Raw genomic sequence first — 18,634 nt, 5'->3', positions numbered from 1 at the left:
TTCTAATCAAGTCACCTCTTACCCTTCTAAACTCCAGTGGATACAAGCCTAACTTGTCCAATCCTTCCTCGCAAGACAACCTGCCCATTCCAGATAGTAGTCAAGTAAACCTTCTCTGATCTGCTTCCATTGTTTTAACATATTTCCTTAAATAAGAAGATCAATATTGTATACAATATTGCAGATGTGCTCTCACCAGTGCCCTGTACAAACAAAGCGCAATTCATCTACTTTTATAATCAATTCCCCTCATAATAAGCGATTACATTCTAATAACTTTCCTAATTACTTACTGTACCTTCATAGTACCCTTTTCTGATTAATGCTGTAAGACCCATAAATCTCTCTGAATCTCAGAGCTCTGTAACTCTCCAGAAAAAGATCAATTGATGCAAACATTCTGTTAACTAGCCTATTTTCTATCCATGCCAATATGTTATCCCCTACAGTTGCCCCTCCCCCCCGCCCCTGAGGGCTTACACCGTGAGTTTTTATTTTCCACAATAACTTTTGAAGTTTGATGTGGCATCTTATCAAATGCCTTCTGGAAATCTAAGTACAGTACATCCCATCAGTTCCCCCATATCCATAGCACATGTGACTCCTTCAAAGAACTCCAATAAGCTGATTAAGCATGATTTCCCTTTCAAAAAACCATGCTGACTCTCTCTGATTACCTTGAGCTTATCCAAGTGCCCTGCAATAACACCATTGATAATAGTTTCTAACATTTTCTCAATGAGAGGTGCTAGGCCTGTAGTTTCCCGCTTTCTGGCTATCTTCCTTTTGAATTAAGGAGTTACATTTGCTATTTTTCAATCTAATGGAACATCCCTTGAATCTAGGAAATTTTAGAAAATTAAAACCAATACTTCAACTAGCTCTTTAGCCACTTCTTCAAGGGTCATAGGATGAAATCCATCCAGACTCTGGGATTTTTCAGCCCACAGCCCCAACAATTTTCGCAATACCATTTCCCTGATGAGTGTAATTTTCCCGAGTCCTGCCTTCCTTTCCACTTTCTGATTTAAAGCTGTTTCTGGAGTGTTACTTGTATCCTCTATAGTGAAGACTGATTCAAATTCTCTGTTCAATTTATCTACCATCATCCTACTTTCCATTTTCAATTCCCCAGACGCACTATCTTTCTGAACAATGCTCTTTTATTTAAATATCTATAGAAACTCTTACATACAGGCCGTGATTCTCCCACCTGATAGATGCTAATTTACTCATTGTAGTCAACCTGCTGGCCAGCGCCACTTTTCTGAGACCAGGCCACCATTTTTTAAGGGCTCACAAACTTTGGCGCCACATGCAAAGCTGATTTTTCCGTCTGCACACTATTTTTCTGGGTCAGCATGATCCATACCAGGCATGACGAGGTCCCCCAGGATTTCTCATTCAAAGGGTTCAACGTGCGTCTGAAAGCTTTAAATTGACTTCCGTTCATGAGGCAGCAGTAACCGCAGAAGGAGGGAGGAGACCAAGCAAGACTGCCCCCAACCTGTCCCCAGTAGGTGTCTTTCATTCATTTCAAATTCCCCTCCAAGCCACACACCATCCTTATTTGGATCTGTATTGCTGTTCCTTCACTGGTGCTGGAAAAATCCTGGAAGAGCTTTCCTAACAGTTTTCTAGATTTATTTACAGCACACAAACTGCAGTGATTCAAGAAGGCTGCTCATCACCACCTTCTCAAGGGCAATTCAGAATGGGCAATAAAAATGCTGGCCTAACCAGTGACGCTCATGTTCTGGGAAAGAAATTTTAAAAATTCAGTTTCTGCTGAAGGTCTGCAGAAAAGTGATCTTCCCCAAGGACAGGAGAAAAAGGCCAGTCTCTCAAACCAAGCAGGTGTGCATGGAAAAGATCAGGAATTCAGCAGCAGAAATGTGGTCCTTCCTACATGGAAGTTGTGCATCAAGCAAATCAAAGTCCTTAGAGGCTAGAGAATGAGCAGCACAGAACTGTAAGGTGCCAAGCCCCATACATTGACTTTCCCAGCATTCTCCTGCACAACATCCCTAAGAGCAATACAGCTTGCTGATCCACTCATTGTTCTCCACATCCTCATCTAGATTAAAAAAATCTTATATTCACACGTCTCCCAGACACCTCCACAAATGTTGTCCTTCTCTCCTGTCCATACAGACATTTCTAATGTACATAATTCTTTCCTTTCAAGAGAAATGTATGCACAACATTGGGAAAGAGTAGGCAGGTATATGGTCTACAGCTGACACACAAACCTGCTGTGAAAGCCTGAGGGACTAGTGGTCAGAATGTTGGGAGAGTTGGTCCTCTCTGCCTGTAGCCTCTGTGTTGGAGGCCTTGTCACCTTTGAGCTGCATGTAACATGGGCAAGAAAACCAGCTGATTGCCAGTTACCATCACCCTTCCTGTGCTCACAAATGTTGAATACCACTCGGAAGGGAAACCTGAGGGTAGCAAGCTCACAGAATGTATTCTAAGTGGGGTATTTCAATGTCCATCACCAAAGGTTGCTTGGTGGTGCCACTACTGAAAGATTGACCCAGTCTTGAAGGACATATTTGGCAGACATGGGCTGAAATTTTCCAGCCATTCACGTCCTGCCACTGCTGCAAATGAGGACAGAGAATTTGGTTTTCAGCCAAATCTTCATTCACTGCAACTGGACCAACTGGCATGAATGGTGGAAAATTCTAGCCATGTCCTGCAAAAGTGGTAAAAGAACCAATACGAGAAAAAAAAACAACTTTACCTCATCAATCCATTAATCATAGATGCATCTGTCCATGAGAGTATTTGTAGGAGTTACCATCGCACAGAGACTAAATTCCATTTTCACACTGAGGATATCCTCCATTTCATTGGGGGCACTAGTACTGCTTTTAATGGGATCTGTTGAAAACAGATATTGCAGCCAAAAACTGATCATTCATGACGTTCTCTGGGCCACCGGTAGCAGCAGAATTGTATTCAGCTTCATGGCACAGCATATTCCTCACTTTACCATTATTATCAAGCCAGAAGATCTGGTTCAATGAGGCACGCAAGAAAACATGCCAAGAGCAGCACATGACACATCTAAAAGTGAAGTGTCAACCTGGTGAAGCTACAATACAGGACTGCATGCCTGATAAACAGCAGAAGTAGCATACAATACACTGAGCAAAGCAATCCCACAACCAGTGGATCAGATTAAAGCTCTGAGGTTCTGCCACAGCCAGTCGTGAACGATGGTGGACAATAAAGCAGTTAACTAGACGAAAGTGCTCCATTGATATATCTGTCCTCAACAATGGGGGACTGCAACATGTAAGTGGAAAAGACAAGCTGAAACATTTACAACCATTCTCAGACAGAAGTTCTACATGGATGATCTATCTTGGCCTCTTCCTGAACACCTCAGCATCACATACAAACAATTTGATTCACTGTACATAATATCAAGAAATGGTGGAAGACACTGAACAGAGCAAAGGCTATGAGCCCTGACAATATTTGGCTGTAGTACTGAAGACATGTGCTCTAGAACTAGCTACGTCCTTTGCCAAGCTTTACCATTAAGCTACAACACTGGCATCTGTCTGACAATATGGAAAATAACAAAGTATGTCATGTTCACAAAACACAGAACAAATCCAATCCAACCAATTACCATCCCATCAGTCAACTCTCAATCATCAGCAAAGTGATGAAAGGTGAAATTGACAATGCTATCAAGTGGCATTAACTCATCATAATGGCAGATCATGTTGCAGCTATATAAAACCTTGGTTGGACTGCATTTGGAGTATTGCTTGCAATTCTGGTTGCCACACTACCAGAAGGACATGCAAGGTTTAGAGGGAATGCAAAGCAGATCCATCAGCATGTTGCCTGGTCTCAAGGGCATTGGCTATAAGGAGAATAAACTAGGATTCACTGGAAAAAGGCTGAGGGGAGATCTGACAGAGGTCTACAAAAGTATGAGAGGCATAAACAGGGTGAATAGTCAAAGGCTTTTACCCAGGATGGAAGTGTCAATTGCAAGGAGGCATAGGTTCAGGGTGAAAGGGGGAAAGTTTATGGGAGATATGCAAGGGAAGTTTTTCATGCAGAGAGTGGTGGACGCCTGGAACGTGCTCCCAGAGGAGATGGTGGAAGCAGGTACATTAGCAACATTTAAGAGGCATCAGATGGGTACATGAATACGGAGGGAATAGAGGGATATGGAACAAATAAGGGCAGAAGGTTTGTTTTAGTTTAGGGCATCATGATCAGCACAGGCTTGGCGGGTCAAAGGGCCTGTTCCTGTGCTGTACTTTTCTTTGTTCTAACATGCTCACCAATGCACAGTTTGGGTTCTGCCAGGGTCACCCAGCTTCAAATCTCTTACAGTCTTGACCAAATATGGACGAAAGAGCTGAATTCCAGAGGTGACTGCTCTTGATGTAATGTAGCTTTTGACCATGTGCATTGTTAAGGAGTCTTGACAAAATTTAAGTCATTAGAAATCAGTGGGAGAACCCTCTATTCATTGGAGTCATACCAAACACAAAGGAAATTGTTGGTTGTTGGAGGCTGTTCATCTCAACCTCAGGATAATGCCGCAGAAATGCCTCAGCAGGGTAATGTCCTCAGCCCAACCATCTTCAGCTTCAGTGACCTTCCATCTATCATTAGTTCAGAAATGGGAATGTTTGCTGATGATTGCACAGTATTCAGCACCATTTTCAACTCCTCAAAAATTAAAACACTCAATGTTTGCATGCAACAAGACCTAGATGACATTCAGGCTTAGGCTGATAAATAGCACATAACATTCGTGCCACACAAATAATGGGCGCAATCTTACCGGAGACAGGAAGATTCACACCAGGTACAAATTGGTTTGCTATCCTCCTAGCTCTATTTTGCCAGTGAGATCGGCAAAATCAATCAGTGAGAGTTAAAAGGACTTATCTTGCTCCCATACGGCATTAACCAACCTTCTGGAATCTTCCCCCTTGCCGGTGTGAAATCACACCAGCAAAAATCATTGCTGGCCTCTCTCAGCAGAGACCAGGTGCCAGGTTCATGCCAGGAGGATCAGAGACCATTGAAGCCCTAGGGTAGTCAGGGCATGTCTAGGCAGTGCTCAATGGCAATGCCAGCCTGGCACCATAAGTTTGCCAGGGGCAGTGCCATGGGGGTAGAACCTGAGTGGGGGCAGGGAACTATGATAAGGGTATGTATAATGACGGACAGAGCTTATGCAGGGAGAAGCTCTGCAGGAGGAGTGGTCAGCAGGGGGGCTTTGCAAGGGCAAAGGAGAGTATGCAAAAGAAACAGATCTGATTAGCTCATTATGTCTAAACCATTTATTTGTATCTACTTAATATGTTTCAAATCTTACCAATCTTTGTTGCATAAAAGTAAAGATTTTGCATCCTACTCAGTTACAGAATAAGCCTTGATAATGTATTTTATTTTAAATCATGGGCCATGTAGTGTCAAATTATACAAGTTTCCAGTTTTAACAGACTGAGTATTTCTTAGCAGTATTGAATTGTGTGATACAAGTAAGCATTTCTTCCACCATGCACGCATGTATATCATTCTAAAATACTGCAGAGACTTGCACAAGAGAAGGTGCTCATATATAACAGCTCCCCCCTCTCCCCCCCCACCCATTCCAGCTGGATTATGGAGCTAAAGGATTTGGAAGGTGCTGTTGAAGAAGCCTTGAGTGTACACACTGCAGCCATGGAATGTCACGCAGCCCATCATGCCAGTTGAAAGCTCTCCAATTTGTTTTACTTTATTACTCTTTCCCCATAACCCTACATTTTTGTTGTAAATATATAATCCAATTTCTTGTTGAAAATTTCTATTGAATCTGCTTCCACTGAGAAAGTATATTCCTTTCATGAGATCTCATTGTGAAAATAAAATTCTCATCCCCCCCTCTGGTTCTGTTGCCAATGATGGAGGGAATCGATGTTTAAGTTGAATGAACTAGTCATCAAGGAGACTTCCTTGTCTTTGATGGTATTGAGCTTTTTGAAAGTTGCAGCTGCAAGCAGGCAAATGGACATTTCATCATATTGACTTGTGCCTTGATGTTGGGAAGCTTTAGGAACTCGAGTTGGATCACTTATCACAGGATACCCAACCTCTGATCCACTCGAGAAGCCATGCACTTATGCAGCTGTTATTGTTGAAATTCTGATCACCACTGGATATATTTGATGTTGGATTCAGTTATTTATGATCATTATTTGGTAGTAATGTGGCATGACTGTTGTTACTTACCACTTATCAGTCCAATTCTTACTGTGCATTGACATGGCTTGCTTAGTTGGGCAAAATGTTCCCAACCTCTTGGTGGTGAGCTTGGAAGTAGGGGTGGAAGCTGAGCAAATAAGGAAGCATCAGTTATTCAGGTTTGAACTATTATGTGACAAGTAACATTCACACCACAGAAGGGCTGGGCAATGACCATCTCCAGCAAGAGAGAATCTAAACATCTTTCCTTGACATTCAGTCACGTTACCATCATTGAATGCCCCACTATTAACATCCAAATGGTTACCAATGACCAGAAACCAAGCTGGACCAGCCACATAAATACATGGCTACAAGAGCAGGTCAGAACCTGGGAATTCCGTGGCAAGTAATTCACCTTCCTGATTCCCCAAAGTCCATCAACGATTTTCAAGGCACAAGTCCAGAGTGTGATGGAATATTCTTCATTTGGCTGAATGACTGCAGCTCCAACAACAATGTGTAGTAACGTACCCAAGCTCCTTCAACAGCACCTTCCAAATCCATGAACTCTTCCACCCGGAAGGAAAAGGGCAGCAAACACATAGGAACACCACCACCTGCAACTCCCTTCCAAGCCACACATTATTGCACTACATGGACTGCAGTGATTCCACCACTAATTAGGAATGAGCAATAAATGCCAGCCCAAGCAACGATGCCCACATCCTGTGAATAAATAAAAGGAAAGGTCGACAATCCACCACTGGGGAGGTTTCCAGATTTGAAGGATTGCAGATTGGCTGCCTGCGTCACAGAGGTATGCAACCAGTTTACATAATTAAGACAGTTCTAAATAGGATAATTTTACTGCCATGCTGGCATTTTGTGAAATGCCATAACTCCAACAATTCATGCAGAGGTGTTTCACCTCGAATTTGCCATCTCCCTCTAATATAGTTGTCTAAATTGAAGACATCTTCATGTTGAGGTACCCCTGCTATTCCCCTGCTGAGGTTCTACAGCTAGCCGCATTGGGAGCCTGCCTACTGTCCTTAGTATGCATGGAGGTGACCTTCCAGGAAAGTGGATTCAGCAGTCTAGCTCCTAGCTGTTTCGTTCTGCAGCAGGGTCCTGAAGCCAGTGAGAAAATCCTGCCTATTTTCTGAGGAATTGAATGCAAGAGGAAACACCTCAAACTATGCTTGCCACATACAAAATTTTTAATTCATTACACAAATATAAAATTATAATCTTATAAACAAATACAATGAAGTAGGTGAAATATCAAAGTAACTAGATAGCAAAAAGACCGCACTGAACTCTGAGTCCTTAAAATTGAGGAAACAGCCCTGTGTCTGTGTGTGCATTATTTTTGCACTCTTTTACCACACCAGTAGCAATGAAATTCTCATTCTTAATGTTAATTTTAGTGCCTTATCATAAAAAATATTCATTTTGGGAATTTTCCAGCTCAACAAACTTTGTTCCATTGCTATTAGAGTACAACAAACGTCTTAAAAATGAATGTATATTTAATTATAATGTGGAAGGTTGGAAAAGCTATTTGGAAAGAGTAGGACAATATATTATCATCTGCTGCTGTAATACAAGAGAACAACAGATCGGTTAAGCCTTATGGTTATGCACTGAACCAAAATCCTGAGCACAAACCCAGCAAGTGCAAGTTATGAAATTTATTTCAATACTTTGATCATTTGTAGGCTAGCACCAGGATAAAATGAGTGTGAAGGCTGCTAGATTATTGCAAAACAACTCAGAATGGGCAATGAACACAGCCTTTTCAGCAAATAACAAAGACAGTTTTTAAAAAATTTCCCAGGCCGTTGAGTTCACAAACTCAATCTTGCATCCTGAGGGAAACACTGAACAGAAATCAGAAACAGAACATGTACCAGGCACTTCAAATTCCTCCGAGCAGCCAGTTCAGATTGACGTTGAAGACTGGCTGCAGAAAATAAGTAGCTCAGGATACCAGAGAGAAAAATGCAATTTAGAAAAAATATTTCACAATTATTTTGATATGATGTTGCTATTTAGATATGCATGCTGGAGTTATTTTTTTGAAAATTGTACATGAAATATTTTTAAATCTAAGTTGGACCATGGAATATTGCATCTTATTCAGCTTCACATCCTTTAATTGCAAATGGCCAAACATCAAATTTCACCTTTTTTTTGTTAGAAATGACCAGTTCCTCTGGTATGTGATTCTGCAACTTTGGCATACTATTGAATTTGGCTGCTGAATAAATGATGCTCAACATAATATACATCTGTTGAAATTCTGTGACTAGGAAAAAACAAAATAAGAGTTTAATGTGTAATTCTTTTTTGGGTAGTACTTATTTAATTAATTTCTCTAATATATTAAAATATTGTGGAACACTTTAACACTGATAAGTTCAATCAAAAAGCTCAACTTAAAATTACATTTGATTCTTGATTTTTTTTAAAGTTTAAACATAGCTCTTATAAGTACCGGTAAATTTGCCCTGTTTTACTTCCTGTTTCCTGTCTCCATGCATTTCAATGGTACTGACTTCAGCTGATATAAAAAATACTGGTAGGTATGGAAAATGTATTTTAAAAATCAAAACTATTTACAATCTGAGATTACCAATGATTGTTTTTGAATTCTCAAAATGAGCTCTCACATGATCAGTCTGTGCATAATAACCAGTTGTGTGTTTCTAATATCTATTTGACTATAAATAACTAAAATTGGTTTGTTGAAAATTCATACAACAACCTTTAATAATTAGTACTGCATTAATAAATCAACAGCACAACAGTGGGTGGCAACTCCCAGTTAGCATCTGGCTATTTTCTTCTCATGAAGCTTAATTCATGACTCATCAGCCTACTGATAAGCAGTGAAATAACCTTAACAACATAATATGCTTGAAGCATTTGTTAAAATCATTTTGAATCAAGAAAAACACTGATTATAGTTTGAGTGTATGTGTACATATATTAATCTAATTGTATTTTATATCAGATTTATTCTTAAGTCACACAAACCCAGAACTTAACATATGTATTAGGAAACAAATTAAAAGAGAACTGTTGAATTTCAAAATAAGTTTCAATTCTAGCTTTCAGTTTACAAATATGCAAAACATTTCTTAAATATATAGTGCAGTGATTCAGTTTTATTTAAGTAGCATGATCTGATTCACGTAGCAGAGGATGTTCGTATTGTATTGGTCATTCATGTAATTGTATTATTGTGGTTTTGGGCTTTGAAATCATTGAGCCATGAAAACTTGTTACAAACTGTTTCACCCAGTCAGAAATGTGAAAAGAGAGCACACACGGCATTGTTAAATAAGATATTTATACAGCATGCAAGGCTGATGTGACAATAGGTGAATTCACTCATATAAGATTTGTATAGATATGTTCTTTATATTTTCTCCTTTGAGCAAAGGAGGGTAAGGGAAGATTTATTGGAGGGTTGGCAAGATCTAGAATGCACTTCCTGTAAAAGATAAACTCATAATTTTCAAAAGGAAACTGTCATTATACTTGAATAGAAAAGGTTTGCGCTGCTATGGAGAAAGAGCAGGGGTTGGAACTAAATGGCTTGCTCTTTCAAAGACCAATGCAACATAGGTACAATTGGCCAAATAGCCTCCTTTTGTGCTGTATTATTCTATGATTTTTGCAATAAATGCAGTTATTATGTTGAACTTCATCACTAGATTGCAAGGAATGAATTGCAAAAAGGGTACAATTTACACTTATAAAGCATTCAGATCAAAAAGTAATTTCTATTAAATGAAAACAGGAATTTCACAAGTATCCCTATTTAAATTTAGAATTAATTAATATCTTGTTACTTGTTACAATGGAAAATAGCTCATGAAATCTTCAAAAAGCACATCAGCTGGACTTTAAATGTTATATAATGTGAGACGTACCATCCCACTTAATGAAGTTGATCTTAACTCCAGGCAGTACCATGTCACCAGCATAAGCGCCAGATTCTAAAGATATGTTGTACTGCCGGTTCAATATTAGGCAGCCTAGAAATCAGGCTAGCTGACGAGTATTCCTGTTTCTCATGGCCCCGTAAAATCTAATAGTTCATGGAATTAAAGGTAGTATATTATGATGGAGTAAGTATAGGTTAACTGATAGAGAATCAATGGGTCATTTTGGGGATGGCAGGTTATAACTTGTGGAATGCCTCAAGGATCAGTGCTGGAGTCTCAGCTATTTACAATTGACATGATGATTTAGATAGGACATTGAGCATAATGTACCCAAATTTGTTGATGATACACGCTAGGAAGAAAAGTAACCAGTGAGGATGACGCAAAATTTCTGCAAAAGGATTTAGATCGGTTAAATGGCTGTGCAAAATGGTGGCAGAAAAGGATGAGATCAATATCTCAATGAGAGAGAATCTTAGATCAGAAGATCAAGATGCAGAATCAATTTGAGTGGAATTGGGAAACAGCAAAGAGCAGCAAACATTGGTAGAAGACCACCAAATCATAATGATAATGAATTATAAATTAGGATAATTTCCAGTATAAATTAGAAAATTAGAGGTGCAAATAACAGGGCTAATAAGGGATTTCAATCTACGTATAGACTGGGTAACCTTAGTTGGTGCTAATGCTGTGGAGGACAAATTCTTGCAAAGAATGCAAGATTTTTTTTAGAACAGTATGTTACCGGGAAAGGTAGTGGAAGCGGATATGATAGTGACTTTTAAGGGCCATCTTGACAAGTACATGAATAGCTTGGGAATAGAGGGATATGGTCCCCTAAAGTTGGGGGTTTTAGTTAAGTCAGGCCGCATGGTTGGTGCAGGCGTGGAGGGCCAAAGGGCCTGTTCCTATGCTGTAATTTTCTTTGTTCTTTGTTAAGGAACCAATCAGAGAATGGGCTACTTAGGTCTGGTGTTGTGCGATGGGAAAACTAATAAATACTCTTGTTGCCATGTAATCTCCTGGGAAGAGTTACCATAATATAGAATTTTACTTTAATTTTGAAAGTAATGTATTTCAATCAAAACTAGGGTCTTAAATCTAAACAGAGGAAACTACAAAGGTATGAGAGGCAGATTGACTGAGGTAGGCTGGAGATCTACATTAAAAGATATAATGGAAGACAGACAATGGCAGCATTCAAAGAATTAATACATAGTTTACAACAAATTTAAGCACAAAAACTCAGCTGCAAAAATGATCCAACTCATGATTAACAAGGGAAAAGACATTTTATCAAAGCTTTTGTCTGCATTCACCAGAAAAATTGCAAGAAGACCATTGTAAGGGGAAGACATTGGTATTCTTGCTATTGTTCACTGTCCAAGTTGTTGGTGAAGGCAGAGACCCCAAACTCTTTTAAAAAGTACCTGGAGAAGTGCTGTAAGCTACAGGGCTATGGGCTGGGTGTAGGAAGGTCCTGAAAGAAAGAGCACCCGGGAGTCCTCTGGCTGACGTGGACAAGATGGGTTGACTGGCTCTATGGTTTCTATGGTTCTGTGCAACCTAATGACTATTATCAAGAAAAATTTAAAAATTGTGTTCAATCAAAGGAAAGGCTTATAAAGTTACCAAAAAAGTAGTAAACCTAAGGATTGAGAGCATTTTGGAATTAAACAAAGGAGATCAAGAAATTCAAAAAAGAAAATAGAATATGAAAGTAAACTGGTGAGAAATATAAAATTGGGATGTAAAAACTTCTATAGAGAAGTAAAAGGAGAATGTTATCAAAGATAATTGTGGACCCACAATAGCAGTAACAGGAGAATTTACAATGGAAAATAGCAAGGAAACTAAAAAAAACTTTAGGGCTGATCTTACCAAAAAAGTTCCAAGTGCTGAACGAGTGTGAAAACAGGACAGAATAACACCCATTTTCTCGGCGAGAGAAAGATTCAAATCTTAAGCCACTTAGAGAAGAAGATACGGCAAAGTGTGGTTCATGATAGCAGGCAGAATGGATTTGAGTCTATTCATGCCAGGAAGCTGGCTTCTGACAGCTAGAGGGTGCCATTACACATGTGCATGATCTCCCAGTGCAGTGTAAAGTGTACACAGTTAGTGCACTGGGAGATATCTCACTCCCCTACACCCCCAGTCAATCACTGTGTTGACGATCCCCATTTGCAGAAGTGTGCAGCTCCCCACATGCAGCTTCCCCTTAAGGCCCCACCCCTCTCCTTAGGCCCCTGCCCAATGTCTGGTGGACAGTGCCCCCGTCCCCGACCACACAGAGGCCTGAATGACCTCTGGCTCCCCCCACAAGCCCATCATGTCAGGTCACCCCTGTTGATGGGGACCAAATGTGATCCTTGCTGGTGAGGACCTCTACCAATGAGGCCGTTAAGGCAAATGAGCCTAGGACCGAATAATGATATTAAAATTCAGGTTTAAATATTTAAATAAACCTCGCAGCCAGTTGATCATGCTGACAATCCCATGCTGGTATCATTGCAAGAGTTCAGCAGAATGAGGGATAATCTCATTAAAGTATACAAGCATTCTTACAGGACTCGACAGAATAGATTCAAGAAGGTTTTTTTCTCAGGCTGTATTTCTAGAGTCACCTGACACAGTTTCAAAATAAGAGACAGGGTATTTAGGACCAAGATGAAGAGGACTCCCTTCACTCAGAGGGTAACCATAACATGTAGAAGTAGAAGTAGGCAATTGGACTCATTGAGTCTGCCCTGCCATTCAATGAGATCATGACTGATCTGATATGATGATCCTCAACACCACTTCCCTGCCTTATCACCACAACCTTTGATTCCCTTACTGATTAAAAATTTGCTTATCTCATCCTTGAATATATTTAACAACTCAGCTTCTACAGCTCTTTTTAGTAAAGAATTCCGTAGGTTCAATACCCTTTGAGAGAAGAAATTCCTCCTCATCTTTGTTTTATATGAGCAACCCTTTACTGTGAGATTATGCCCTCTGATCTTAGACTGTCCAACAAAAGGAAACAACCTTTTAGACTCTACCCTGTCATGCCCGCTGAGCATCCTATATTTGATTTGATTTATTGTCACATGTATTAGTATACTGTGAAGTCTCAATGTTTCAGTAAGACACCTATCATTCTTCTAAACTCCAATGAGTACAGGCCCAGCCATTCAACCTCTCCTCATAACAAAATCCCTCCTTATACAGGATCAACCTAATGGCCAGAATTTTACCAGGGTGGGCGAGGCTCGGAGAATGGCATTCTCTGTTGGCCTCGGATGGGATTGTACAAAACTTGTGGACATGCTGGTAAAATTCTGCCCAGGGAACCTTCTCTGGACTGCCTCCAATGCCAGTTTATCTTTCTTTGGATAAGGGGGCCAGGACAGTTGACAGTGTTCCAATTATGCTCAAACTAGTGCCTAGTTTTAGCAAGATTTCCCCATTTTTATACTTTATTCCCTTTGAAATAAAGGCCAACATTGCATTTGCTTTCTCTATTATCTTCTGAACTTGCATGCTAACTTTTTGTGATTTATGTTGCAGCTTTCTGCAATCTTTTTCCATTTAATTAACATTCATAATAAAGTGAATAACTTCATATTTTCCCACAATATATTCCACCTGCCAAGTTTTTGCCCACTCACTTAACCTGCTTATAGGCTGTCTGGGTGGGATTTTGCAACCACACTCGCGCCAAAACCAGAAAATCCTGCCTGAGATCAACCTACTTTTGCATGCCCCCCACCTCCCCGCCGGCTACAATTCCCGTGGCAGGCAAGATGGGAAGTTTCCCCTGTTTATGTCATCCTCAACCTTGCCTTGTCACTTATTTTTGTGCCAACCACAAACCGAGCAATAGTTTATTCATTTACCTAATCAAGTCTATGAATGGCGGAGCAGATTTGAGGACCCAGATGGCCTACTTTTGCTCCTAGTTCTTATGTTCTTATAATGGAGCAAGCTCGAGGGCTGTATAACCTATTCTTGCTATTATTTCTTCTGTTCCTAAAACTGGTTCTATACTTAACTTTTAGACCCTTTATGATTTAACATCTTTATGCTTCATCCATAACTGAAGGAACACACATGCACCAATCAGTTGTCCCATGTATATCAAAAGAACCCAGTTTGCATGTAGTAATTAATAGGCCTCCAGAAACGTGGTAGGCAAGACCTGAGTCACAGCAGGGTAGAAAGTGCAGCACAGCTTCTTTAGGGCTAGTCCCATCCCATTTCCACTCCAATTATTAAGATTTGAACCTATTAATTATATTTCAATTGCCTCTTGTGATATTATCAAAATTCATTTGTGCAAACATGTATTTTTTTTAAAATACAGAAATTAAATAAAAGTTTTACCTAAACATAGGTATTCCTAATGTTTTGAAATTTAAAGAGAGTACTAATAGTTATATTTTAATGTTAATTAATTTTGATATGTTGCATTGAAAGACTTCAGAAAATCATGTCCAACTTCATTTTGGTTTTGTGAAATAATAATCTATGCTACAAAGAAAAGCTTAGACTTATTTATTTTACATTAGTATTATCTGACATTATGAAGTTAGAGGTGATATCTCAAGAGTTGAGAGTAAGTGAAATGGAGAGTGAGAGAGGGAATGCTTTACGTTTTTGAAAAACAACCTAAATAAAAATTACAACACTCCAGCTGTTCCTTGTGAGTTGCAGTGTGGCAATACTGTGCTCTACTTTTAAGAAACTAAAGGTTGGCCATCTATAATTCCTCTTAAACAGGGCAGAGTTTGGGATACGGTTTTGTGAACTATGTCGATCCAAAGGATGCAGAAAAAGCAATTAATACTTTAAATGGACTTAGACTTCAAACCAAAACCATAAAGGTAAGAGGCATCCTATTTGTTTTTGAGCTTTGATTTTTGAGGTACATATCAAAGTGTTTTCTTACGTAAAAAGAAAATATTTGCCTTGTGTAAACGTTAAGTCACACGAGATAGTTTTGACTTGGATGATTACATAAAATGGTAGACATCAATTCAGCTACCTGTTATACATTTCAATGCGCATGGAAATTAGAAATGTATAACAGGCTGCTGAATCATTTGTTCATCTAATGAAAACTCCCCCTACTGCAGATAATTTACCGACACAGCTGCTGACGGCAGCCTTTAACCTTAAAAGATGCTTTTTAATATCTGATGCAACAAATTTGAATCATGCAGCCTCTAAGAGGAAAACAAGAAAAACATTAAATCTTTTTGAATGAATATATAGTTAGATACTAATGTATTGCTACTTTTTACTTTTTCATCTTGTTAATTTGTCTAATATAGCTTTGGAAAATAAGTCAATTTTCTTTAATATAATTTTCACCACAGCTTTTACTTTAGCTTTTGATATCATAAGTTGAACTTGATATCTCAAACTTCTGTGTTTTATAGCCAGTTAAAGCTCAGTGGGTTAAAAATTAGTCCTCATTGTATCCATTTTACAAGCATAAAATGTACTTAAGAGGGACCAATATAAGGACGCAATAAACCAAAGCTGATTTTGTGTTGGGATACAGATGTTGTTAAATATATAGACATACAAGGACCTTAACTCTTTTAAGGACCCCCTAAAAATTCCTTGGTGCTGAGCAAGACATGTTCCACTAAAAGTTTTCCAAAGTTTGCTATGGCCTAACAACTGGCCACCAACAAAAACATTGTGATGATTTTACTTACCTTCATGTGGAAGGATAAGTACCATTGCTCCCCTAAGCTCCACAGTGCACCTGCGAGCTGCTGCTTTTGCCCTTTTCTCATTCTCCATCCCCAGTTAAAATCAGGGGTTTAAATTTGCTTGTCAGGTTTTGGCTACCAAAAATTCTGTCTGTTTATAGCATAAATTCCTCAATTCATTCAATTTCATTACAATTAATACACACACATAGATAACATTAATGCAGTAGCTCAGAAAACTTTAAATGTAGATTATATTTCACCTTATAAAAATTAGGTTTTTAATTGTTTTCTTGTCCATACAAATGAATTGTCACGGGCAGATTGCTTATAAAATACCTGACAGTATGAATTTACCAATTTCTTCATAAATTGATATAGGCAGAAGGTATTTTGGCAAGCAAAAAATAGTTCAGACTATTCCAACATTACTATTCATAACTCAATTCCTTCAATTTTCATAAAACCTTACTTAGCAGAATTTCTTGTTTTCATCTTTTCTCCAGGTTTCTTATGCTCGTCCAAGCTCTGCATCAATTCGTGATGCTAATTTGTACGTTAGTGGCCTTCCTAAATCTATGACTCAGAAAGAATTAGAGCAGATGTTTTCACAATATGGCCGAATCATCACTTCCAGAATTTTAGTTGACCAAGTCACTGGTAGGTGCCACTGATATACTTCTTCCAGATAACCATTTACAATCTTTTAACAACACTATTATTTCAAGGAACAGAATTATTACCAATAAATATTTTGAATTTTTGCAAACAATAGGAATCTTTGATTTTGTTTTATTTTATAAATAGCCACATGAACTGACATGGCTTTTCATTCATTAAGTTTTGCAGCCTACTTAGAATTCATTCTGCTTTGTGAGAGCTGTATCTTTTCTGATCTTGCAAAGCAACAGAAGGCTGATTGTTTATGTACAATGTTGACAAGATAATAAAAAGAAACAAGAAATTATGTAAAATATATTGCATTCAACTCTTTTTTCAGGTTTTTCAAAAATAATTCATGTAATTGCTTTGTAAGGTGACAGCATGATCTTTCTTCCCCTCCCTCTTTATTGAAACATGTCTCCACGTTCTTGAGGACTGGGAGAGATTTCTGTCCATCACAAAGATGTGCCTCTGACTGGCTGATTTTCCAGCCTTGGGTCTATTTTCATATTGGAGACAGGCTCCTGGGCCTAAAAAAGGAGGATGGTGTTTTGATACAGTAACAGTGTTAGAATGTAGGCAGCCCCTATGCTGACTGCAAAACTGCATGTTTAAATCAATACATTTTTAAACCTTTCCCAGAGCCTTTGTATGTCAGTATTGCCTGAGCATTTATTTATTTATTGGCCCACCTGTCATCAACCACTGAATACTAAATTCAACATTCAAATGGTGGGTATCACAGCAGAGGCTGTTCCCCTCATTTACATCTAGTTAATATATTACATCCAACTATGGATGGGTGATATATCATGCTTTGTTGGAGCCAGCACCCAGCGATGCAAGGATACAGTGATTGTGAGCTTGAGTAGCTCTATACAGCTTTGCCAACTATAGATCCAGTGAAATATCAACCGACAAGAATTGAAAATCTAAGCTTATATCTTGAACTCAGGGTAATTCATACATGGCAATGATGTCAGGCATACAATTAAAACAATTATTTTTTTATTTCAGCATCATTTATCTTGGCACAAAGAACTAATAGACTGTGACAAAGGTAAACTTTCCCTCCTCCTGTCTGCAGCCTTTGACATGCTTGCCACATCATCCTCCTCCAACATCTCTCCACTGTTATCCACTGGGTGGGACTGCTCTCGCCTAGTTCCATTCTTAATTTCTAATTGTAGTCAGAGAATAATTTGTGATGGCTTCCTTTCCTGTTCCCACATTATCATCTCTGGTGTTCCCCAAGGATCTATCCTTGACCCCTTCCTATTTCTTGTCTACATGCTGCCACTCAGTGATTTCATCCGAAATCACAGAGTTAGTTTGTGGTGATACCGAGTTCTACCTCACCATCATCTCTCTCAATTCCTCAGTTGGTAAATTATCAAATGCTTATCTGACGTTGAGTACTGGATGAACAGAAATTTCCTCCAGCTAATTATTGGGAAAGCTGAAGCAACTGTTTTCAGTCCTCACTCCATACTCCATTTCTAATTATCAATTCCATCCAGCTCCCTGGCAACAGCCTAAGATTAAGACAGCCTGTGTGCAGTCTTGGAAGCATATTCGACCCTGAGATAAGCTTCTGCCACATATGTGTGCCATCATTAAAACCTCCAACATTGCCCCTCGTCTAAAACACTCATTAATGCCTTCATTACCTTTCGACTTTATTATTCCAATGCAGGCCTGGCTGATCTCACACATTCTGTCCTCTAAATTTAAAATCATCCAAAACTCTGCTGCCTGTGTCTTAAATTGCACCATATCCTTATTTACACTCACCTATGTTGCATCCCAATTAAGGACATCTTGATTTTAAAATTATCATTTCAAATCCCTCCATGGTCTTACCCTCCCTATCGCAGTAATCTGCAGCCTCACAAACCTCCAATGTATACGCACTCCTCTGTTTCTAGTCTCTCTGATTTCAATCGCTCCACCACTGGTGACCACACATTCAGTTGCCTATGCCTAAAGCTATGGTATACCTTCCCTACACCTTTCCGCCTTTCTACCTTGCTTTTCTCCTTTAAGACATTCCTTAGAACATCTCTTTTTGACCATGCT

At 39.1% G+C, this 18,634-nt stretch overlaps 1 protein-coding gene across 11 annotated transcripts in view; it reads left to right on the top strand.

The window, feature by feature from the left end:
• The window catches only part of elavl4 (ELAV like neuron-specific RNA binding protein 4), a 73,877-nt gene that overhangs the window by 30,856 nt on the left and 24,387 nt on the right, over positions 1-18,634 (top strand). For 6 of the 11 annotated variants that reach the window (XM_080195494.1, XM_080195487.1, XM_080195496.1 and 3 more), the window contains exons 3-4: positions 14,949-15,052; positions 16,399-16,552. The exons of 1 other annotated variant lie outside the window; for it this stretch is intronic. In XM_080195494.1, the coding sequence (XP_080051620.1) occupies positions 14,949-15,052; positions 16,399-16,552 (258 nt within the window). Of the gene's footprint in view, positions 1-8,785; positions 8,804-14,948; positions 15,053-16,398; positions 16,553-18,634 lie in introns of all 11 variants that reach the window. 4 more of the 11 variants (XM_080195491.1, XM_080195486.1, XM_080195490.1 and 1 more) reach the window with 1 other exon arrangement.

The sequence above is a fragment of the Carcharhinus amblyrhynchos genome, chromosome 9 (assembly GCF_965287045.1).
Source record: "Carcharhinus amblyrhynchos chromosome 9, sCarAmb.v2.hapA, whole genome shotgun sequence".
Lineage (NCBI taxonomy): Eukaryota > Metazoa > Chordata > Chondrichthyes > Carcharhiniformes > Carcharhinidae > Carcharhinus > Carcharhinus amblyrhynchos.
This window is presented reverse-complemented; position numbering and strand designations above follow the sequence as displayed.